This window comes from Conger conger, chromosome 14 (assembly GCF_963514075.1).
Source record: "Conger conger chromosome 14, fConCon1.1, whole genome shotgun sequence".
In the NCBI taxonomy this organism is placed as follows: Eukaryota; Metazoa; Chordata; class Actinopteri; order Anguilliformes; family Congridae; genus Conger; species Conger conger.
In genome coordinates, this window is record NC_083773.1 from 12,263,471 (window position 1) to 12,289,460 (window position 25,990).

General features: G+C 43.5%; 1 protein-coding gene across 1 annotated transcript in view; it reads left to right on the top strand.

Annotated features, from left to right (window-relative positions):
• tafa4b (TAFA chemokine like family member 4b) overlaps positions 1-17,671 on the top strand; it is a 42,382-nt gene extending 24,711 nt beyond the window's left edge. Inside the window, exons 4-6 of the mRNA XM_061220371.1 lie at positions 160-315; positions 13,893-14,017; positions 16,930-17,671. Of these exons, the coding sequence (XP_061076355.1) occupies positions 160-315; positions 13,893-14,017; positions 16,930-16,941 (293 nt within the window). The 3' untranslated portion in view covers positions 16,942-17,671. The remainder of the gene's footprint in view (positions 1-159; positions 316-13,892; positions 14,018-16,929) is intronic.
• The last annotated feature ends 8,319 nt before the right edge of the window (positions 17,672-25,990 follow it).

A 25,990-nucleotide genomic window follows, 5' to 3' on the forward strand; every position in this document is an offset into this window, starting at 1 on the left:
TCTGTCATTTGCCCAATCCCCATCTCTCACCCCCTCTCATTGCCATCTTTCCCTCCCTGTTTCTGTCTTCCCCTCCGTGTCCTGCCTCCCTCCTTTGATCTGTGTCCACCGCTCTCCCTCTCTCCCTCCCTGACCCTGACCCTCTCTCCCCCGTCTCAGCCCAGTACCAGGTGAAACAGGGTACCTGCGAGGTGGTGGCCATACATCGCTGCTGCAACAAGAACAAGATCGAGGAGCGCTCCCAGACGGTCAAGTGCTCCTGCTTCCCCGGACAGGTTGCCGGGACAACGAGAGCGCAGCCCTCCTGCGTGGAAGGTAAAAGTGCCCCCCCCCCCCCCCCGAGTCACCTCCGCGGGGCGTTTATTAAATATTCACCACAGACAAGGAAGAGGGATACTTCCTGCTGAACGGAGTATGAAAGAAGCCTCAGTCCCCTCACAACATCTATAGAGCTTTTAAGCAGAGTGCATTCCTCTGAAATGTGTGGCTCATACTGCCTTGTCTGCCTCTGGACTCATTGTGGATTGTGTAGCAGTTCAGGTTTCCAGTGAACACAGAAGAGAAAAGGCTACAGCGGGTAATATAGTGCTGTGAAGTGTCCTCTTCCCTGCTTTTTTCCTCCAGTGTAACATAAAGGGTAGAAAACTGTAGCACAACAGCTGTCTATATGGTGGATGTCCTTACCGAAATGACAAAAGCAAAACCACTGTTTAAGAGCTATGATTTCATTTTTAAACGTGTCGACAACAAAACTGCTTGTCTGATTGGAGGAGCGTTAAAAGTGGTGGGGAAATTTTTGTACTAGCTGAAACGGGATTTAGAACAAAATACAAATAAAGAAATATCCGTGCAGAAATTTCCCTGGGGATTGTGAATGTCACTGTATGCACTTCTGGCCAGTCATTTTTAAATTAGTATGTAGTATTTTATATTCTTTACCTGCATAGCAGCTACCCTTGATAACTTACATTTTATACAATTTATGTGTGATGTTTTGTGATATGAATTAGATGTGAATATGCACAATAATGTATTTCATACTGAGAAAGCATAAATGGTCTTTGATGATATAAAATGGCTTTCCAACGGGGCCAGTTGGAATGAGTTTTTTATTAGAGTGGATGCTGAAATACTAATAGTATCTAAAGCTTTTTTTTTTCTTTACTTAGAGAGCTCTCTGATTCCTTAATGGCAATAAGAATCGCTCTTTGTGAAGGAAAAGCATCCAGTGAACACTGCCTCGTCTATGGTGTGTGCAGTGACGATTTCATTATTGAGAAGTTGAATGAAAACCTTGGCAACTAAAATGGAGTAAGAAAGGGGTCACCGTGGCTTTCAGTCCAAGATGAACTGCTGAAAGAACCAGCTTTGCTTTTTCACACAATTTCCAAACAAAGAGAAATCGCTCAGGAAAAGCTTTTTTTTTCCCCCAGAGGCTTTTGTATTGCTTCAATTACTTTAATTCCGTGTTTCTCAGCCTAATTTTATATGCACTTACAGTAGGCTTATATGAGCAACAACATCACCCCCTAGAAGAAATTATAATTAAGCAAATATATATGCAGGAAATGTTTTTCATGGCACTAATTACTAATGGTTATATTTGAATAAAAGTGTGTACCTCATAACATGCAGCTCATATATTGCTTTATTGTGTAGTGGTCAGTTTTTTAAGATCGAAAGTTAATTTAGAGCAGACCTGATCAACCCAGAAGATATAAAATAACACTGTAACAATAATGACAAGGCAATGTTTGGAAGAGCGTTTAAGTTCTTGAAATATCTTATAAAATCAATTTAGAGATGGTAAATGTGATTAAGCAAGAGTCTGACAGCTCTGTTTTGATTACATAACACTTATCAAAAATAACGGACCGGTTAAAAAGAGTGAGTCGAATAAGGTGTGACCTTATCAGTTTTTGTAGCAGCACTGGCATGGCAGAGCGTTGCGTAATTAGCCGTAGCACACAGGGTGTTTTAGTCCGCAGGTTCTCAGTCTCTTTACCGTATTGTCTTCCCTAGTTGATCAGATTCCTGCCTGACCCAGTAATGTGTGAAGTGCAGTCCTCCGATGGTGTGATAACTGCCCAGCTCAGCTGGTTGATTGCAGGTTGATAACTGCAGACGGGGTGGCTCAGGGAATGCCCCTCAGAGGAGGCTGGTCTGCGTCGACTCTGTATCAGTGAACACTGTGATTGCATAGGCCCACAATTTCTGGGATGATGCAAGATGGTGCAAGGCTCATTGCTGAAAAGTCTCGGGTTCAAGCCCCTGCTTTTTGTCATTGCACAGTAGCTGGACACACCTGGCTATTGACCAGAGGTAGTAGGATGGGTTTCAACGTGGCTGTACATTGTATGACTTGCAGGCTCCCAATAGTCATTTTCAGATAACCAAATGGTAATAAAGGAATAGGTTGTAATGTTGCTTCTCGCTAGTGATGAGCTACCATTCCAAGCTGATCCAACTGCTTTTTTGGCTCCCGATTGATTGTTTGACATGTAAAAACATTTGGGGCCGATCGGCTTGAATTTATCAGATGTGAGAGGTCTTGTGATCTAGTCAGGAGCTCACATAGCCTGTGTCGCAATCTCACATCCGAGCTCCCAACGTCATAACCCACAGGAAGATCCTATAATATACACCTGTTCTACGTCAGCCTGGCTTCCTGATTGGCTGGTCCCCACAGTCTAGCAGCTGCCATCACTGCAAGCTGTGCATCTTCTCTGATAAGTGGTAGCCTTGCTGTAGTACTGTAGTACTCCTGTAGTGTGGAAAATTGTCACTGGCCTGTGAGTGAGTGTCTCAGCTGCACTTCTTTGTGCAGAGTTAAGTCAAAAGATGAAACTGAGTTTCCCAATAATGGAGGAAAGAGGCAGGGACACCTTTCAACACACACACACACCAACACACACATGCATTCATGCATGCGCACACACACACACACACATCCACATGCATTTGGCAAGAGGGGACCTTGAAAATGTCCCCTCTTGGTTTCTATGTCCCCTCTTGGTGGATTAGTAATGACACCATAGTCCCCTGTTAGATAGGTAGACAAGCACACACACACACACACACACACACACACACACTTGACTTGAACATGTAATGGCATGCCCACCAAATACTTCCTCTGATATGCTGATGCATGCTTAGAACACTCAGATTTGATTGAAGGTTATGTAGGACCCAGTTACACTCATCTTTTTATGTTCTGTGGATATGATTTCCTAATAATCTGAGCGCAAAAAACATCACGCATGGCTGGCATTTGGAAAAACCCAAGGTGAAACTCCTCTGGAGGTAGCGGTGGTTGGATTCTGTCAGCATTGAATGTAAATTGTAATGCGTCTGCACAGTCCTGTCACCAACACTACAGTGTAAATAATGAACATGTTGAGGTCACAAGACCCACTGCTTACATTGTGTCATCAAGTCAGATCGAATATGAGGCTACATGCCTGATAATCTGTGTGCAACAACCTTGGGAAATGTGATATCGGTATACATGCAAGGATTAAAGTACAGTATGTTATGAGTAATGTTTGAACGGATATGGATATGGTAAATATGTCCGATGTGATGTGTGAAATATTTCACGCATATTTCGAAGAGTGTCGTACAAACTACAGAGCACAGATTACACCCTCAGTCCATGGCCCTGTAGCATATTCACTTTCAGTTATCTCAGCTTTCAAATCCTTCAGGCATTTGGAATATGACCAAAAACGTCTGCTACTGCTGCCAATAGTAGTACTATTTATACTAGTGATATTATGGCTGCTATATAATAATAATAATAATAATAATAATAATAATAATAATGATAATAATAATAAAAATACGCTGCGTTGATTTAACATTTGGCTTGTTGTATAAATGCATTTATTTGTATTTGTGTAATCTCTGAGTGTTGTGGTGCAGAGCGAAAGGTGTCGTCTCTACTTACATTCTCCACTGCAGGTGGGAGTCGCCCTCTAGCATGGCAGCAGCTGGAGACTGGGGACGGTAGCAGAGCGGAGAGAGAGAGTGAGAGGGAGATAGATAGAGAGGGAGAGAGGGAGGGAGGGAGATAGAGATAGAGAGATAGAGAGAGAGTGAGGGAGATAGAGATGGAAAGAGATAGAGATGGAGAGATAGAAAGTGAGGGAATGAATAAAGTATCTATCTATAGAGATGGAGAGAGAGAGGGAGATAGAGAGAGTGAGTGAGGAAGATAGAGATGGAGAGAGAGATGGAGAGAGAGGGAGATGGAGACACAGAGATAGACATATATAGAGAGAGTGGGAGATGGAGATGGAGAGAGAGAGAGAGAGAGAGTGATATGGGGGGGGGAGGTCATTTTGATGAACCTGCATCCCAGCAGGGCTTAACAGGTTTTTATTAGAGAATGTGACAGAGCTAGCAAGAGCCAGTGACCTCCATCAAGAGCTAACTCAAGTCTTCCTGAGAGACAATCCTGCACGTCTCCGTGCTTGTTTTACCACCAGGGCCCCTCCGCCTCCATCAAGCCTGCGCTGTAAAATAAAGAGATACGTCCCATTTGTCAAGATAAAGAATTGCTCAGACAGGATGCGATAATGCATCTTTAGGGCTTGAGAAAGTAGCTGCTGGTTTGCGCCTTAATTTTTTGCAAAATGTTTCTGTCTCCTATGCCCACAGTGTTTCTCCTGCAGTTTGAGCTAGCTTTATTTAGATAAGGACAAAACCTCTCTTTATAAATTTTTCTGTTTATGCCAAAAGGCCGCTGAAGAACTTCTCTGAATATCGCAGATTACTAGGCCCTATCAGAGATTACCAGGCCCTGCTTTCCCTGTGATATCAAGTACTTCTGCACTGATAATCACACTATCCTTACTCTTGTGTGTGTGTATTACATGTGTGTTACGTGTGTGTGTGTGTGTGTGTGTGTGTGTGTGTGTGTGTGTGTTTGCGTGTGCATGTGCATCTGTATATGTACAGTTAAATGCAAAAGTATTGTGCCAGTGACACAATTTTTATTCTGTTGGCTCTGTATTACAGTGCATTGGGTTTGAAATAAAACGATGAATATAAGGTTTAGGTGCAGACTGTCAGCTGTAATTTCAGGGTCTTTACATCCATACCAGGTGAACTTTCTAGGAATTCCATTCTTTTTTTTCTTTTTTTTTTTTAAACACGGTACACTGGTGAATCCTTAGCAACATGTATTGAATTGTATTTAAAAATCAATTGAAATGCAAAAAAGGGAGATAAAAAAATATTGTGTTGTGTCCTCTGTACCTGTCATAGCATTCTTTGTTCTGCGGAGATGTTCAGTGGTACTACACTTCTTTCACCAGTGGAGGGCGCTTTTCCCATTCATATCCCTCATTTTGCTACAAGGTTTTTACAAGTAATGAGCAAAAACTGGAGCAGACACATTCATTCTCCTAAAGGCACTTATTTAGGTCCTTGATTCAGGACTGATTAGACTTCCTGTCCACTACTAATCCTCAGGTATCTAATTTACAAGTGTGTTAAAAAAAGAAAAACCCTTCATGCCCAGATACGAGATAAATCCCCACGGCTTAAAATAGAATAGTGCCATGAGAGAATATGAAAAATGAAAATTTAAGAGGTGTTTAATATCTAGGGGAACAAATATGTTTGTATTACCCTAGAACTAGCTCAACGCTGAGACTGTGCTAGTGTGTCACGTCCTGCGGATTACAGCACCCCACAGACAGTGCTCTCCATGTGCTTGGCTAGTCATTAGATGGAAAAGCGTAAAGGAAGCATCGAGGGACTGCTAAAGACTGGTTAGGGCAGCTCATTTGATATGCCTTTCTCTTGTAAATACATATAACGGTGCATCTGTGACAGCTTCTCCCACTGGAACAAACAGCTGTTCTACCTGCAGCGCTGCAGTACTTAGCTCTGATGCAGCTGTGGGCCAGGCCCTCGGGTCAGACCGAGCAGGGCTCTGAGGTCCAGAGCGGACTTTGGGGTGGCTGGTGGAAATAAGTGGCTACCCCAGGTCCCCTCTGAACGCGCAGCGGTACAGAGGTCCCGCCCAAAAAACTCAGGGGACTAATTTACCCAGACACACATTCGCTTAACAACCGCGCAAGTGCATCCTTAATGCGGTACGAACTTCCTCCTCCTGACGTGAAACGAATTGATGGAGTAAGCTATAATTAGATGTTGTTAACGCTGTTTAAATTTTATGCGGAAGCCGTGCCTCGACGGCGCTGCCTCTCAGTGCTGCGATGTTCGCACGCTGTTTCGGCAGTTGCTTCCCTTCCCTTCTCTTCTGTGCAGACACGGGGCCAGATCGAGCGCCGTGCTTAGAGTAACACAGGCCCGGCAATTGAACAAAAAAAAAAGATTCATAAAATATGAATGAAAGCACTGATGTAACCTGCCAGCAATTCTCTAGTGCACACAAAACGCCGCCTCCTCAAATTAACGTTTGAAATGGCCAATCAGCATCAGCTGAAGTGCAGGCTCGCCCGGTACAGTTATGTTATACCTCCTGCAGGCACTAGCATCCGGTTACTTCAGTCATATAGATGCCCACTAGGCCCTCTGTACAGACGTTTCTATTGACAGAAATAAATAACACCCACACATCATGGCTGTGCCTTTGTCATTCTGTCTATTCAGCAATGACTTATCTCAAGGGCAAGGGCCATGGCCTTTGTATGACAATAAAAATACATAATTTGTTATTATTCTCAAATTCACAAACATTGCTGTTCAGTTTCTATTAGATTGTATAGATTGCATGCTTGTATAAATGAGTGATATGTAGTAAATGCATACAGTGGAATATGATTAGTAGAAAATGTCTGCTTGGTGTATTCAATGCAGTATAGGCTTAAAAAAAACATTTTGCCTCCAATTGGCAGAACAATGCTGGCTGCTGGTGTGTTGAACTGTTCATGAAAAGGCTCCTTGTGCCATTTTAGTAATGCGTTGGATCATTTACTCGTCATGGAAAAGTTGTTTGGGAAAAATACAGCTCCATAATTAATGGCCAACGAAAGCGATGTTTAAATGGCATGTCCCATTACTGGCCAGTTAAATGTGGACAGTTATCATTAGCGTTGCTTGTTTATGGACGGTCCGTCTGTGCGCTTGTCTAAGGTGAGGACTTTGTGCGGGCCTCTTCCCGTACCGTCGGTGGTTCATTCTCTATATCCCCAACGAGATTCAGTGGAGATTAAATGAGATATATGGTCTGAGGTTAAGAGGGATTTAGCCGCGTACAAATGAAATAGCTGGCTTGTATTTATGTGGCTGTGGAAAGTGTAAAACATTCCCATGACAGCCCTATTGCTGCTCCACAGGGTTGCGTTCAGCACATGAAATGGGATTCATAATGCTCAATAAATAAGGGTCAAAGGGTTATCCATATTTATTACCACACTCCTCTGCATTCCTCACCAGGGCCCTGGTAGACTGAGCATAATGTGACTTATATGGAATCATTATATGGCATTAACCTGTGTCAAAGTCAGCATTGTGAGCTGGAGTTGGAGCTTGTCAGAATCAAGTGATTTCAGGCATGGCAGTGGAAGGTCGGAGAATCGGCGGTAATCTAATATAATGCCGTAAATGGATTTAGATTGGTAGTGGTGAGGTTGGGTTTCTCAAGGAGAGCTCCAGATGAGCTGATGTGCAGTTGAGCTTTCGTAGTGTTTGGCCCCGCTTTAATAAGCACTCTCAAGAGTGTGTGTGCGCGTGTGTGTGTGTTTATGGGCGTGTGTGTTTGTGTTTGTATGAGTGTGTGTTTTTATGTGTGTGCGTATGTGTGTGTGCATGCGTGTGCGTGTGCGTGTGCGTGCGCGTGCGCGTATGTATGTCTGTGCGTTTGGGACATCTGTGTGTGTAGATGCATGTGCGTGTGTGTTTGTGTATGTGTGTGTTTTGATGTGTGTGTGTGCATGTGTGTGCGTGTGCGTGTGTATGTTTGCGTGCGTGTATGTGTGTGTGCGGGCCTATGAGCATGTGTCTGCGCTTATGTGTGTGTGCACGCACATGAGTGTGGAGAGGGGTAGGGTGTTACTAAATCATTTGTGAAGGAGATGGATGCTCCTTGGTTGCAGCTTGGCTCAGTGAATGGAACTGCTCGAATGCTGCAGGCTTTCAGCTGGTGAATCCTATTTTGGAAGTCAGCAAGTTGCTTCACCCTTCCCCTGTCGGGCAAAGCAAATCAGATTCCAATGTCCACATGGTGCACGTGTGTGTGTGTGTATGTATGTTCCTGCATGTCCACCATTCACTTTACATGGGAATAACCTGGGGGCCCAGGCACAGGTGTATGTATGAGGCCTTCCTGATAAAATACATATGCACACAGAAACCAACAGACAAATACACACACACACACACACACACACACGCATGCATACACACACACACACCCACACACAGGCACACACGCACGCACATACACACGCATCCACACACACACGCACACACACGCGCAAACACGCACACGCAGGCATGCACACACACCCAGGCATGCACGCACGCACACACACACGCATGCATACACACACACACAAGCACACACACACACACGCACACACACGCAAACAAGCACACGCAGGCATGCACACATGCACACACACACAGGCAAACACACACACACACACACACACACATGCACACGCACACGCACACGCACACGCACACGCACAAGCACAAGCACACACACACACAGCACAGCATACAGCCAATGCTCAGTGCTCAATGCTCCTGACAACTCCTGTCTTTTGTTGCACTGCTTTCCTTCCATGGCTTATCCCAGACTATGCAGAGACACTGCTTTCCTATTTTTAAAAGAGCATGCAGTACCAGTCTGAGGAAACATTATTTATAGAAGAGCTGATTAACTTTTTAATTCTCTAATGTTTCTCTGCAAAGGTAAAATAATGGTAACTAAACATGCATGGGTCAGGGGGTCGTGACTACTTCGTGCTATTCCATGTAGTGATAGACTGCCACTTTAGGAACTCTCAAGTTTATTTTCTCCATATAAGCTTAATTCCTGTGCAGTGCACAGTACACACCATCATGGCTATTGGACTCCGTTGAATTTCATATGCAGTGCTTTCTAGCCAAGACATTAGCAGGGGTGCAGTTACCAGACTGTCCACATGAGGTCAGAAACATTTCAACAACAACCCAAAAATGCAAAACTGCAGCCTGAAAATGCACTGTAGCTAAATGTGATGCTGGTTTATGTATTTAAATAAAATAACACAGTGTCTTCTGTCTTAATTCTCCATGGGCTGCCTCATTACACATATGTTTGATGTTTTTGTTTAATCCTTGAAATTGAAAATGCATGCAAATACCCTGCACAATTGGAATATATATATATACACACACACACACACACGCACACACACACACACACACACATACATACACACACACACACACACACACACACACCTACACACGCACACACACCCCAACACCCACACCCATCTCAGCAAGACTCTCTGCTTATTTTTCGCTCTGTATGAAAATGATTTCCACACCCTGGTCTAGTTGGGATGCATTATGCAGTGTGTCGGAGGCAGAAAAGTCCAGACATTGCATAAGCTGTCACTCTCAAACCCGTGATCCATTCCGACACAATCAGTGACATTTGTCAGTGTTCCATCAGGCCAAATGCATTCCCTTAATCTAAACATGAGGCCCCTCACTGGTCTGACATTTCCCCCATTCAACTGCTGGGCAGCCCAGCCTCTAGAGAAAGACCCACTGCTGTGTGAGGTCACACCTGACCACTACCCGCTCTTAACCACCGGCGACCGTGGAGTCTAGGGCTCGTAATAACACCACCTTTACTGTAGGTGTAGTGCCTTTATTTACTACTCTTTGAAATTAACATTGACAGACTCACCAAGTTGCTGCACGCTTGTGATTTTAATTTTAGCAGCCAATGAATGAGTCGCATAAATCAGCCGCTCTATTACCAGAGACAATGAATTCAGCTCTGTTATTATTAGCTTTTTTGGTAAGTAATCTTTATCCGAGGTGATGGCATGTTTATTTCCACTGTGACCAATTAATTCTCAATTCTCGCCCCGATGAGAGTTTAAAGTCAATTCTGTTTATTTCTTAATGAATCTGCTGTAAATTGCACTCACAACCGCGCGGTGCTGGAATGGAAGTTTTTTTTTTTCACTCTGTGAGTCCTGTTATTAACTTTTCTAGTGGAGCGGTAACCGTGTGGTTTATGTCCTGTCAGCTTCTGTTGTACTGCGTAACCAGCTGCCTGTAGTGCAGTAGTGCCTGGCGACACCTCCTCCTCCCTCTCCAGTCCCTCTCCTTCCTTATCTTTTCCCTCTTTCTGTCCGTTTTTACGCTGTTCTTTCACATGGTCAGCTGGCAGCCAGAACAGGTGCGCTGGGTCACTGCCTCTTCCTCCTGCCCCTCCTGCCCCTCCGCTCATAACCAGGGACCAGGAGAACAACATGGCTGTCGTGTCATGGCTGGGTCAGGTGTGCCTGGCACAGAGAGACTGTGAGAGAGTGGGCATGATGGTGTGTGAGAGAGAGAGAGAGAGAGGGGGGGGGGGTTAGGGAACAGTGATCTCATAGAGGGACATAGGAGGAGTGTGAGTGTGCACTAATCTCACAGATGGGAAGAGGTAAGGAGTGCTAGCTGAACTCATAACAGTGTCAGTGAGAGGTTTCTGAAAGGGTTCTTTCTCTTGCTTCCATAGAGGAGCCAAGGGGTTCCATTAGTTCTTTCTGGATCCCTCTATTAAAGGTGTAAAGGGTGAAAATGCACAAACAAAGAACAATTTTGCCCAACAAAGAAGCTTGGCAGGGTTCTTCTGTAGAATAAAAGGGTTACTTTTGAAACCATTTTTTTGTAGTGCATCAGTTCTTACTTTGCTCAAATGGGAGTAACTTTACTATCAGTCGATAGTGACCTTTTGGTTAGTCTGCTGGATGATTCAGTTAGATGCTCCTATTCAAGGTAACTTACTCAATGATACAAAAGTGCAATCTTTTAAATGGTAAATGGTAGGCATTTATATAGCGCTTTTATCCAAAGTACATTTGATGGTTCTCATTCACCCGTTCATACACACACTCGCACACCAACGGTGATTGGCTGCCATGCAAGGCACCAACCAGCTTGTCAGGAGCATTTGGGGGTTAGGTGTCTTTCTCAGGGACTCTTCAACACACCCAGGGCAGGGTCGAACTGGCAACTCTCCGACTGCCTGACGACTGCTTTTAACGCCTGAGCCAATGTCGCCCCACTACGTTTACTTTTAACTACGTTGTAAGTACTAGTCAACTACTGTCTATAAATCAGCAGAAGATTGATAGCTCAGTGCCCTTGTTCACCAGCATAATCTCATTTTTGGTTTTTTTAAGCTTCTTTTTGCTCTGCAGTCTGAGCTGATATTGTACCATAAGAATATACTGTACTATATCCAACATCTGCAGAAGGTAGCTGCCCAATGTGGTTGTTGCCCAATTTCCAAATGAGTCACTGTGTAAAATATGTGCAATGAGGAAGGGAATCCATAAACTGTAGAAAAAATATGGACCAAGTGACATCACTCATTGCCTTTCCACAAGCTTGTGAAAAGTGCTTTGAAACCGTAGAAGTGCAGTTTTCTTGTTGTACAAATTGGAGACAGAGACTGTACAGTAGGGAAAAGAGGGGATACATATCATTTACTAAGTGATGCACAGTGACTCAGTGGTGATGCAAACTGTCCAAATGACACAATAACTTAACAAATCCGCACATGGGGACACATTAGACAAATAAAAAACACATACTGCAAGCATGCACTTGTGGGAAAAAAATATTGCTATTTGACCATATTGGTAGCATTACATTGAAATAGGTGGCTGAAAGACCTACTGTATACTGGAGCCAACCGCAGTGGTGCTAAGGAGCAACAAGACCAGGAAGTGAGCTTCAGAAACCAAGCACATTTCTGTCTGCTTGAGAATACCCCGCCAAATAAAGCCCTCCCTGCAGGTGAAATTATAATTTGGCCTGAGGGACTCCTGCCCACCATTATAACTCCCGTGATGAGGCTTTGATTCTGTACTGTATGGTGCATAAAAACTCAACTCAATGAATCAAGAGCCCCAAAATTATATTAGTTGAATACACACTTTTGTACCTTTTAAATGAGAATTTTCTAGGGGATGATCTTGTGTAATAAGCACATTTGTAATGTCTTACTCAAAACTTGTGTTGTACTTACGAAACTCCACTTTTGGAATAATAATATTTAACTATTATGTATGTTTTTAATCCTACACTTTCTGGTCTCTTCAGCTAGTACAAATGTAACCTTCCCAGTAAGTCATTGGCTGAATTCCCCCTGCTCTGCCCACTAGTCCTGTGATTTTCCTTCACAGACAGACACCAGTGGATTTGCTGCATAATTTAGTTTAAACCTATTTTCCTGGGGATTTCTCGTCCCCCATTCATTTTTGAAGCAGTGACGACACTTTTGCAGAACCCTGTGAAAAGCAGGGTTTAATTGATTCCTTTGTACAGGTTGCGTTCCTTCTCTGAGCGCGTATGACGAGGAAGTGACGGCTTAAGCTTGTCCATCTACGCTTCAGTCTAGACATGAAATCATCAGAGTGAAAAACGTCTCGCTGAGCTCGAATTCTCTTTCTAAAGACGATGAAAGGGAGAATAAAAGAGAGAATGTAGCTCCTGTTCTGCCTGCTCTGCTCCGTAGCCTTGCTGGTCAACCCGTATGGGGGAACATTTTATAACCACATTACTGTTACTGCTGTGTTATTTCCACCGTCTTTCAATACTTCCATTCATTTTACATTGTCAGACATCTGTGACCAACTGCACACACACTCCCTTCGCTGCCCAGACTCATTGGACGTGCATGAGTAATGCCCGGGATATAATGGCACCCCACTCGAAAGCTTTCAGGCTGGTTGTCTCTCATGCAAGAAGCGCTTTTCTTCTGTATTTCATGTAAGAGCAATCTTGGGACACAATCAGCCCTTGCCTTCCAGTAGTCCACCATCTCATATGGTTTCCCTGGTATTCCCTCTCATGCTGAAAGCGCTTTTGGCGCTAAGTAGGACTTAATCAGCAGGCGAAAACATTCATGTTTTCAGCAGAATCCTCAAAGAAACTGCCTTGTGTGGCAAACGATCAAAGACATCTGTCCTCTGAAGGAACTTTTTCATTCATTCCTTTTTATCAGTTGATTGCTTCGTACTAATCAGTACCCAGACTGAAGGGAAACTCTTATTTTTTTGTTATTGCATTTGTTGTTTTTTTTCAGTTGGTTACATGCTGATTATATTCACAGTAACTTATTATTGCCTTTCTGTTTAACATGACTCAGTTCAAGGTTTGCTTGAAACCTCTGCTTTATGATCATGTAGCTGGGAGGTATAGTGACATTGTGGTTGGTCTAGAAGTCAGCGATGACAGTCGTGGAATATGACCTGGGGAAAGGGACTGATATGGTGTGAGACACTGGTGTGGAAAGCATGTCAAGCAAGAGCTGGGTCTGGATACTTCGGTTAGTGTCAGGCACAAGTGTCTGAATGAGGCTAGTACTGTCGGCTATTGCCTGGATAAGACTGGATCAGTACCCTGGGGTTATCTCTCCTGTGTTGATAAGACTAGATCTGCATCTCTGCTGTGGGAGAGACTGAATCAGTGTAGTGCAGCTAGTGCTGGAAGCTTGTCTGAGCTTTTAGCTGGCTAGCTTTAGCTGGTCAAACCATGTCAAGGTGGGAGCTGGTCTGAACTGGTCAAACAGCTACCAGCTGTTTCAAAACCTAGCTTGAGCTCTTTTCTTCAGCAGGGCAGTGTGCTGGGTTGTCTGTTCAGTGAGCTGGAGTTAACACTCAGCACGTTTTTCTCTTGTTGTGCAGCTTCCATTGTGGTGCAGAAGTGGTGGTGTCAGATGCATCCCTGCCTGGACGGGGAGGAGTGCAAAGTGCTTCCCGATCTCACCGGCTGGTCCTGCAGCACCGGGAACAAAGTCAAGACAACCAAGGTGAGGACGGAAGGACGTACTTACAGACACACAGCAGGGAGGAGAAGGACGCACACACAGCAGGCTAGAGAAGGATGTACACACAGACACACAGCAGGCTAGAGAAGGACGTACACACAGACACACACACAGCAGGCTAGAGATGGACGCACACACAGACAGACAGCAGGGAGAAGGACGCACGCACAGACACACATCAGGGAGGAGAAGGACACACACAGACACACAGCAGGGAGGAGAAGGACGCACACACAGACACACAGCAGGGAGGAGAAATACACACACAGACACACAGCAGGCTAGAGAAGGACGCACACACAGACACACAGCAGGGTAGAGAAGGACGCACACACAGACACACAGCAGGGAGGAGAAGGACGTACACACAGACACACAGCAGGCTAGAGAAGGACGTACATACAGTACAGACACACAGCAGGCTAGAGAAGGACGTTCATACAGTACAGACACACAGCACAGACGCACAGCAGGGAGGAGAAGGACGTACATACAGACACACAGCGACAGGAAAAGCACAGACACACAGCACAGACACACAGCGGGCAGGCTGGAGTGTGGAGGTGTGGTGAGGACTCCACAGTTGACAAGGAGCTGCGATAGTTGTGAACTCCCGCAGCTTGACGCTATTGCTGGTCCCGCTGATAGGATCAAACAGCAGAGCACATTTATTCATGTCCTGCGTGGAAGCTCCGTCCTCTCTCTCTCTAGCAGGCATTGGCAAACTCCACCAATTACATTATAGAATCGCCTTATGTCACACAAAATGTAATGTAATTTCTATTTTAAGCAAGATGCTTCCCGAGGGACTGGTGGAAACCTGCAACAACTAATGGTGCTCCAGCCTGAGAATGTGATGTTGTTTGATGTGGATTGCATTGACAGCTATTACTATTCAGCGTCTCAATTAAAGCTCTGCAAACAAAACTTTTATGTCGTCCAAGATTATGCTTGTTCACGTATTTGCTGCTAGGATCGTGTGAAAGCCTGTGTGCAAAGGAAATTAATCCTACCCATGGAATACATACTTTGATGATAAAAGACATAATAATTGAACATAATTCCAGCTTTTGTGTGGAACATCAATGAACACTACTTAATGTACTGACTGGGGAAAGCCCAGTCAACTGAAAAATCCTGTGGTAAGATTCATTTGTTAATCTTATCAAAAGATTAAGCAAAGAAAAGCCAGGGATGGTAGAAGACATTTTGCGCACATGTAAACCGAAATTTATGCCAAACCCCAACAATCATTATATTAATTAAACATTTCATGTGTGAGTGAGCCACTTGTCAGAGACAAATTGATTTAAACAAGGGCCTTCACGGCCTTTGTAATCTGGTGATCTATGAAAGTTAATTTGCGGACCGTTTGCGGATTGTTAAATTGAGCAGGTGCGGTTTATTCACAGGTGAAATATTAAAAAGAAAACAGTTGTGAAGAGTGCAGAAACACTATAAGAGTAATTGCTTGGAGAGCGAAATAACAGCGCAACATCTGTTGCATTCATTAAAATGCATTATGGCTACTAGTTCCATGGAGGGCTTCAAATTAAGGGTCCTAATTAAATTGGTAAGAGCGTGGACAGAAATGAGGAGTGAATAAAGGAGTTCTGTTTGAATTAACGGCCCCAGCAATGGCACGATTGATGTGAGTGAAGTTATCACGGTTATCTTTTCTTATTTATATCCCCCCCATGACCGGGGAACCAATCAGGCACAGAGGGGTGGGCGAGGGGGCGGAGCAGAAAATATGCCTTGCTGCATCAGTGAGTGTTAATTCTCCTTTTACGCTCTGTAAAGTAAGAACACTGTTGGCGTGACACTCCATAGCAGATGTCACATGGGACTGCACTATGGCTATGTTCCCTTTCTCATGATCTCACACTCTCTCTTTTTTTCTCTCTCTCTCATCTTTCACCCTGTCTTACTTGCGCTGGCTCTCTCCATCTCTACTTTCCTTTATACGGTATGCCAGGGTTGCGTGTGCAAAATGCATTTTCTGTAGATGTGCTGAGCATAATGTAACAGCACACAACGCAGATCAACTAGATCAGAACAAGCCCATGTGTTGCCACCACACGCCGTAACGCTTCAGATGAAACTGTTAAACTACTTATTGCAAGTTACATCAGCACAGTCCTGTTAGCTCTCTTCAAATATAATGCAAGGAATGTAGAGAACCCTTCAGGTAAAAATACAGTTTTTTGGAATGTGGAATGCCGAATAAATATGTGTTTGTGCTCACCACTGAAAACTAGAAGACTGCAGTTAAGAAGACAATCTTCTTCTAAAGAAATCATGTGAAGCGGCTGCCCTTTTCGACCCACAATCAACAGTTAAGCTCAGACAGACATTATGCTGGAGGAGAACACTTCATGTGTAGCTTGTGTATGCAGAATGTGGGCACCCAATTCAGCAGAGACATGAACATCCCGGGGACTGAGATGAGCCACACTGTGATGCCCTCGCAGGGATGCTGGCAGGTTCATGATTCGATCCCGGGCCCCAGGCCCCAGGCCATGGGGGCCACCCTCACTCTGAACTCCATCTTAATGGGGCGAGCCGCGCAGCAACCACAAAATATTATGTCACATGCAAATTGTCTGTAGTTTGAAGCCGTTTAATGTCTTTGTACTGCAGTAGTAGATTGAGTTGCAGCGTTTTCTTTTCTTGTCATCTGTCATCCTTAATAATGTGAAACACTGTGAAAGTTATTTCAAAGATAAGACCATCATTAACCATCCTGTATTAATGCACTAGAAACAGGCTTTGTTATATTAGGATATTGGACACATGGGAGGTATTGCTCTTTTCTGCAGCATGTTTACGGTATTGGATTTTGAGCCACTGAGTGCAACTCATCCGTCTCTTTTACATTGTCTTTTTTTCAGGTTACACGGTAGCAAGGAAACTGCTAACCAGCTACGAAACCTAAGACTTATGTATTTAACTTCCACGTCTAAACAAAAAGGCAATCTACGCAAGCGAAAGAGAGCAGTCAACTCAACAGGACCCAGAAGGATATGGTGAATGAAGAAATCAATCAATCATATACAATGTCAAAAGGGCCAACGAAGAGATGGATTTTAAGCACGAGGCGGGGCGGGTGAGAGGCAACGGCGGAGCCAGGATCTCACAGATACATACAGTCGTAGTTGATTCATAATAACGATACTTGTCAGTGCTATATCTACATTGTTTGCGGAGTTTGAAATCAGAGTGTGGCAGTTCGGATGCGTGCCACCGTCACAGAGACAAACCGCTGGTGTCAGAGCATCAGGGCGACACTGCGTCCGGTCTGGAAGTAAACTCAAGAGGAGGCACTGTGGAATCGCGCTGCTGTGAAGTTTAGCCGTTTGAGCGAGTTTATATTCGCAAGCAAGGGACTGCTCATGAATTTTGAATAAAATTATTGTTAAATTACTCTTGTGGGTCAAGTTACAACCATGTAATGTTTTCTGAAAGTCATTTCGCAGTTCTAATTAAGGTCGCTGATAGGATCATAACAACATATTAAAAATTCATGTAAGATATTTGCACTAGTTGAAACTGTTTTCAGAATTTTGTTTTTCTAGTTATTTCATGTTTTTGCTGTTGATGTCATATAAAATTAAAGATCTTATTTTATAATTTTTTTTGCCTCTGCTGTCTAACTTGAAGAAGGCTTCAGAGCTACCAACCCCTGCTATCCCTCCCCTAATAATATGCTAGAATGAAATTATCATATGCTTAAGATATACAGTACTGTGCAGAAGTCTTAGGCACCCTAGACTCTATTATATATATGTTTATTTTTTTGTGTGTGTTAGTTTAAAAGAACACATTTGAGATTTCCAAATATTCATTTTCCAAAAGATTTTTGGAAAGAGAGATTTTTGTATTTAATTAAAAAAGGTAACATATTACTCTAAGCAATTTAGTACTTTTTACATAAAAACTTATGTTAAGTTCTCCAACATGTTTGGAACAACCTCCCTGCTGATTGTCTTAGCCAACGCTGTCCTGCAGTTCTATATCTCAGAGAAGTGATGCAGTTTTAACGGCGAATATTTTGATTTGATTCAGTTTTTGACTTTGTATGTTTATTTAGGGCCTTTCATTGAATTATTTTTGAAAGAATCTTATCTGTACAGAATGTTATACAGGTGCCTAAGACTTTTGCACAGTACAGTACATAACCTGTGTTTTAATGAAGCATGTGACACCAAGTGCTTTTTGTTTCACATTAACCAGCACTCCCTCTTTATTATTACGTAAATACACGTATTTATTAATGAATTATTATCACTTGCTTATCACATCAGTACTTGACTGCATACATGAATCACTTGTTTTAACACTAGTATTATATTCATTCACAATGTTTTTTTTCTCCTTTACTTGAATACATATAAAAATGATCTTGGTTGTATACACTCTTACTGCTTTCAGACAGATGCGGCTCTGGTTCCATTCTGGAGTCTCAGAACCTTGGTGCTTTCTGGCGAACCAGCCCACATCCATACCAGTTTAAGTTCCACCGCCTTCCATCATCAATGGAGGGCGTTGCTCAATGCACAAGGAAGGCGGAATATGACACGCCCACTGATGACGTCAAGGTACGCAAGGAAAAACCAACTATTTTTTGGTTCCAGCTGAGAACCAACTTTTCAGGTTCCAAAGCAATTTATTTTCAGTCTGAAAGTGCCGGCTGGTTCAAAATTAGGTTCGGGAACCAGAACTGGCAGGGAGCATTGCTGGTGTGAAAGGCCTATCTGTGAGCACTTTATGAGGTATTTATTTGACTTATTGGTCTTCTGCTGCTGTAGCCTATCTTAGACATTTGATGATACATTGTGTGTTCAGAGATGCTCTTTGGCATACCACTGATGTAATGAATGTGTGGTTATTTGCATTGTCACATTGCTTTCAGCTTCGACCAATCTGGCCCTTCTCCTCTGACCTCTCTCATTAACAACACATTTCTGCCCACAGAACTGTTGCTCACTAGATGTCTTTGTTTTTCACACCATTCTCTGCAAACTCTAGAGACTGTTGTGTGTGATCCCAGAAGATAAGCGGTTTCTGAAATACTCAAACCACCCTTTCTGGCACCAACAATCATTCCAAGTCAACAGTTGAACCTTGTGACCACATTTCCATGGTTTTATGCATTTAGTTGCTGCCACATGTTTGGCTGATTAAATATTTGCATTAACAAGGTGGTGTACACAGGTCTACCTAAGAAAGTGCTCACTAAGTGTATATTACATTACTCAATTATCATCACATTCAAAATAGGGTGCTTGTGCGAAGTCCAGAGAGTGTGAGAGGAGTTGACTGGTGAGCTCACATCAGCGTGAGCCAATTCTCAAGCCAATCATGTGGAGAAAAAGTATGTTTGTGCTCTCCTGAATTAATACAGGATGTTGTAGTGATTAAACCCATTAGGCATAGCTATCAGGAGCAATATCCCATAACTACAGAGCTTTTAGTACCGGGTCTGTACTGTAGTTCTATTTCTGTAATGCACTGTATCTCTTGAAAATGGCGAGGGTGTTTCCGGTACTAATGGCATCCCACTAAAGGTGTTGGAATTAATTACTGATTGCTTTTCTTGTCAGTGTTTTCCACTGGCATTCCGCTTTGTCATCAGTACTGAAATTTCTGCATGAAGCACACCATGTCAGGTTGTTCAGCTGAATCAATTTGCATTCATTCACTCATGAATATAAATGAAAATTGACAATGCTTTCATATCAGTTTGACTTTTTGTCAGCCATTGTTCTGAAAAATGCTTTTTTTCCCTTGGTTTTCTGTTTTAATGATATTTAATGCTTAAAAAAAGAACACGATTATACAAATCTTCTCAGCTGTCTCAGGCATGCAGTGACGATTAGACATGCCTTTTCTATGGGTTTGTTATGCACGGTGAAGGCGGCCATCTTAAACGACTGTCGATGTGCCCTCAGCCAAACCCAGCGTGTCTGCTTCTTCCAGGGTGAGAGACCCTTCAAAGCGTGTGCTTTGTGAACTGTGATAAATCTATCGTTGGTGTGTTTCCTGCGCAGAGCTTGCACCACTGGGGACCAGCGGACTAGTGCCCGCTCCAAACTCTCATTACCGAGCCTGGCTGCTGCTCCCTCTCTCCTGGGAACAGCCACGTATTTTTAGGACCCTGCATTCTGTAGCTTTTTCTGCTCAGCTCCTCCATTCTGCACTCCGCTGGGCCTCTGACAGACACACACACACACACACACACACACACACACACACACACACGTGCGTACACACACTTGCAGTATATAGTACACTCTAATATTCTATTTCATATTCTATTGCTGAGCTGAATTATTGTGTTAGAATATCTGTTGTATCATGTTATCATATTGTAATCACCATCATTGAATGTACTGTACATGTGTATACAGTATACGTTATTGTACATCCTCATGCTAACAATTCAATGTGTCTTTATGTGTCATACGGGTGTGAATCTGTATGTCTACTTATCAGGCAATGTCTGTATTCCTGTGTTCATGTGAGTGTAAGCGTCAATGTACAAACCTGAGTGTACGAGTGTGTATGGGCATGTACTCATTTGTGTGCATATGTGTGTGTGTGTGTTGAAAAGATTCCTTCAGCAGAAAGCACAGTCGGTGTGACTGCACTAGCTAGATAAACAGGCAGGACTGCTCTCCGAGTGGCAGACATGATCTCCAGGGATATCCTCGCCAGAGATGAACCTGACGCCTCATCCCATCCTACATGGATTTTTACCACAGAATCAATATTTGAAGACAGTCCAGCGCTGCTCCTGGGCGGCCGGGGCCTGCCTCAGCCTCCCTGACCGGCGCAGCTCCACCAGGCCTGGGAGGAGGAAATGAGAACTCTCCTCTGTTTGTTTTTCCTGCCGTACCTTTGGCCACTGCGGTTTAAGGCCTGCTGATGAGGAGATGTGTGAAGACGTTCCGTATCAGGTGTAAACTCCAGCTATGGCCAGCTTGAAATTACCAGCCACCAGCTGTTTCAAAACATAGCGTGAGCTGGTCAAACTATGTTGAGTATGGAGCTGGTCTGAACTGGTCAACCAGCTACCAGCTGTTTCAAAACATAGCGTGAGCTGGTGATACCATATGGAGTATGGAGCTGGTCTGAACTGGTCAACCAGCTAGCTACTAGCTGTTTCAAAACCTAGCTTTGAGCTGTTTTCTTCAGCAGGGGTCTCTCACAAACTCACAAGCTGGTGGTGAGGGAGGACGTGGGCCAGCATGGAAAGCTGGCAGGAAGCTGTCAGAGCGACGGGAGCTACGTGGCGTGAGCCCTTCGCCGTTTTCGTGCGGAGGAACACCTCACGGCGCGCGGTCGTGGTTTTCAGGGTCACGTCCGGCGGTGTTCGGCCTGTTCGCCTAGGGAAGACAGGCTCGTGGGGAAGGGGTTTTTACGCCTTTCTGGCTTTGTATGCAAGAGGGGTACCTGCGGCGTACCTGCACAGGAGGAGGCGGCGGGGGACGGTTGTGGCGGACGTCTGATTTGGGGTGGGGGGGGGGGGGGGGTCTCTGATGGTGGGGTCCTTTCATCTGTCCGGGTTTGGACGCGGCGCCCGCGCGCCACACGGGCGAACACGCGGCGCGCAGGAGCGAGCGCCGGGCGCGTTTGAAATGCTAATGGGAGCGAGAGCGGGAGAGAGAGGGGGAGAGAGCTGTCTGTGTGAAGGTATTTACAGTACGCCATTGTTTGTGTTCAAAAGAGTGCCGTTTCCCAAGAGGCCACTAGCATTAGCAACTTTTCCCCATCTGATCCGCATCCGCCTCTCTCCCTGGCAATTTTTTGAAGACTCAAAATTTGAATGTTGGAAGAAAAAAAAAAAAAAATCAGGAGAAAAAGATTTATTTTGCTATCCCTGTCATCTTTGGTTGAGTCCAATTTGTATTTCCCCAAAGCAGGCCGAAAAAAAAGACATGTTTGTATTTGCCGCGAATGAAATATGCAGATGAAGGAGAGGCTGCCACGCGCAGCTACAATGACATATATTTGAGCATTCAGCTTCGCTCACTGAAATGCATTTATCACAGATGGAGATAGCTCTTTCAGTGCCGTGACACAGGAGACAACATAGATCTGTCAAAGCAGTACACCGTTTCTGATTCTGACGGAGAGATTACCACCAGCATTCTCTCACACTACTTTCAATTTAGCGTGATTCTGTTTGACTGCCAGGGCAGGCAGTGCAGTGCAGTGCGTATACATGCACAGAACAGAGATAATGCTCTGTTCTGTAACTACGGCTGGCACTCCCCGACCGTTGTATATTTATGTTTTCCTGGGAGTGGCCGGCATCCTAATTCTGCAGTTATTAGCATTGTCATGCCACCCTTTCCAGCAATACTCTCCGCTCACCTTTAGCAATGGTTCAGAGACTAATTACATTAGTCAAGCCCCACACGCAGCACGGCACATATTAAAGAATTACATTTAAATTCAATTAAATATTAAATGCTAAACAATCAAAAGCTTTTAATATTAATTTGCTCTGTCTGTGTAGAATGATATTTACGCCGGTGCGGCTAAAGATTCATTATGCGGGTATTCTCCGATTCTCTGGAGTATGCAGACAAAGTCTGTTATCTCCCAAAAGCAATTAGTTACTGGAGGCTCTATTGACCTGAATGATTGTTTGAGTAGCCAGGAATATTAGCATGGCATCCACCCTAGAGCCCCTCAGCTACCGGAGGTGCCAATGTGACCAGCGCTGATAAAACTGCCCCCACAGGACCGTGTTTACCAAGTGTGGCCGACATGGCACAGGAGTCATATAAATACTAACATGGCACCGCTAGCATGTCCAATAGGATTTCTCAGAATTCGAGAAGCGTTTACTCGCAGTACGGGGAGACAAATGATTTTGGATTCATTGAAAGCAAGAGAAGATGGAGCCGCTCCGAGCCCCAGGGTTAGCCGCAATGTCATGCAGGCTAATGTGGTTAGCATGTTTTCCTGTTCATTTGGCAGCCTCACTGTTTTATGAAAATAAAGAGTTTTCAAAAACAGACTCTGAGTCTGGGACAAATTATTTGCGGTCTGAATAATTCATTTAGTCTGCTTTTGTATGAAATTTCATATCTCTTTGTTGTGTGTTGGTGGGGGATTATTTATTTTAGGAACAATCACTCGACTCATTAACAGTGAGATGTAAAAACGGAGGAAGCAATGACACATGAAGAGATCGTTAGAATACCAATGGTAAGCGTTGTGCTAATTGAAGGATGGAAATACAGGCCTGCATATTGTATATATAATTTCTACTCTTCCTGTCAGTGTGGTCTTGTCTTTATGGATATATTCAATATGATTTATTCTAGTTCAGGGCTGGTTGTCTGTCTGATTAGGGGAAGGTTGGGGGGGGGGGGACGTTCTTTTGTAGGGAATCTCGCCAACAAATGCCAGTCATGCCAGACAAAGCTTCTATTGCCCTGACACGTCAGTCACCATATGCATCGCATGACAGCGTCATTTTATATGTAGCGCACAGGCACCGGCTAGCTCCTAGTAATCAGTTCTCCTCGCTCTCTATTCTTGTTATTTTCACCTCTCACATCGAATGTTCGTAGTCCATCACGACTGTGCATCATCGCCCGAGGACAGGCAGAGAAGAGCAAAATGGAAAGTTGAAATAAGGTGAGCGGGGCCTGGAAGAGAAACTCGCTATCCACTTAAGTCTGGTTTGATTTTATTTCTCTGTGAGGACGTTAGGATACATTCTTAAGAATGACTCACCAGCATTCAAATGTGCATTATATACACATTATATGCACACACATGGGCACACGTGGAGGGAGAGTGTGAACATGAACCATTTCTTCCGCAGACCAAAATAAATAAGAAAATGTGAAATGCTTTGTTGTTCAGAATAGCCTTCTGGATTTGATCTATTTTCTCGCCATTTGCAGAGCATCTCTAAATTGAGGAAATGTGATTTCCTGTCATAGTACATTAGCGTCAAATTTGTAATAGGCACAAGAGTAAAGACAGCCAACCCCACGGCAAAATGTATCAAAACAGAAGACAACCGGGTGGAAATGCCCTCATTTAGACTGCTACATATTACACGTTTACAGCCAAAAATTTGTTATTTTTGCCATGAAAGATTTCAGGCGTAAAACAATATGGAAAAGTTTCATCCATTCAGGCTTTCAGTCTGAATGGATCAAGTGATGGTATGTCCAGATATATTTGTGCCTCTGATCCAAAAGTCAGCACTGTAAGTCTCAGATAACGAAACAACTAGTCTATACCCAAAAAACTGTATCAGTATAAGCTGGGTGCAATATCAAGGTGCAGCAGGGTCTGACACCAAGTATCTAAGTATCTACACCGTGTCTAAAAGAGGTAACAAAACAATAAAGTCAAAACAATAAAATCAAGCAAAGCAATGAGACCAAAAATTGTGCAGTTATTTGAAACAATAATTCAATATGAAAATAGTTTGAAAGAGCTAACTAAAATTAGAAAGTAGCCTAACTACCAGAAATTATCAAAATAAGGTTCAAATAAGGTGTGGCTGGCAGGAGTCATGTGAGCAAAGTTGGTAGCAGTGACTGAACTGTGTATTTTTATGAATATTTGTTTGGGTCACACTTTACAATAAGGTTCCATGAATTGCCATGAACTAATGTAGTCTTTAACTAACTACTACCGAGAAGTTAATATGTACAGCTCTGTTAATGTATTTGTACATCAATAATTCATGTTAACAACTACATTAGTTAATGTCAATTCATGAACCTTAAAGTATGGCTGATTTTTATAAATGTCTTTGTGCTGTTTATTTGTTTGTTCTATTTTCTGTAGAGGAAATCAGCACTGTATGAATAGTGTTATAAATGTACGGAGCTTGCAACACAGGAGAGCTGGCAGTGTATGGCTGGTCAGAGTTATGGGGGAGCAGAAACAGAGCGCACCTGTAGCGAGTTTGAGGTCATCGGCACTGCAGAGGGTCTAAAAAAAGAAAAAGAAAAAGAAGGAGCAGTTGCAACAGAGGGTCAGCAGTCGAAGCTGCCATTGAAACAAATGGCATGAGGGCAGAGTTTCTTCCAGTGTATAGCGGTGGGTGATTTTTGGGAAGGCTTTGTGGTTGAGATGTTTTTGTAACAGTAAGCTGAAAGATTATCTCTTACCCTGGGAAAGGGACTAGTCACACTGCTATTCCGAAATGAGTGTTTTCAGCATATTATTAAAACCTATGTAAGTTAGCTTGTTAGCTAACAATTGTTTTGGAGAAGCTACTGTTTATCTCTGGTGTTTAAGTTGAGGTTAGTGGTTCAATCTCAAAGAGCTTCTCTAAATAAATTAGTCATTGTTAATAATATGAGTTAATAATATATGTAGCTGTACTGACAAACACTCCAGTCCAGATGTAATAATGCACTAAAACCCTACCTGCACTAAAAGGAGTTGAGGCCGAGAACTCTAGGGTGAGTTCCTCAGTAGCAGTGTGTGTTTGGGCTAATTGACTATTACCTGGAGTATATTTGCAGAAATTGTTGCGCAACATTCTCTTTAACTTGGTGAGCGGGTGAATGGGGTGAGTGTGTCTAGGCAACCCTCCCCTGCTGAAAAAAAAACAGCTCAAGCTTGGTTGGTTTTGACCGGTTAGACCAGCGTCATACTCAAGGTGGTTTGACCAGCTCAAGCTATGTTTTGAAACAGCTGGTAGCTGGTAATTTAAAGCTTGTCATAGCTGGATTTTACACCAGTGTTAGCATGGGAGAGGGACCAGTGAAATGAGTAGAGTGGGAGAAAGAGGGAGTGGAGAAGGCCATTACACTGCTGTGTGCACATGACTGCATACTGCAGTGTTAATGAATTGTATTAAATAAAGTTTCCATGTTTTTCTTATCTTTCTTATCTTCTGTTGATTTGGTGAACATCGGCAAAAGAAATACAACTAACAGCAAATCAACAGCTAGTTGA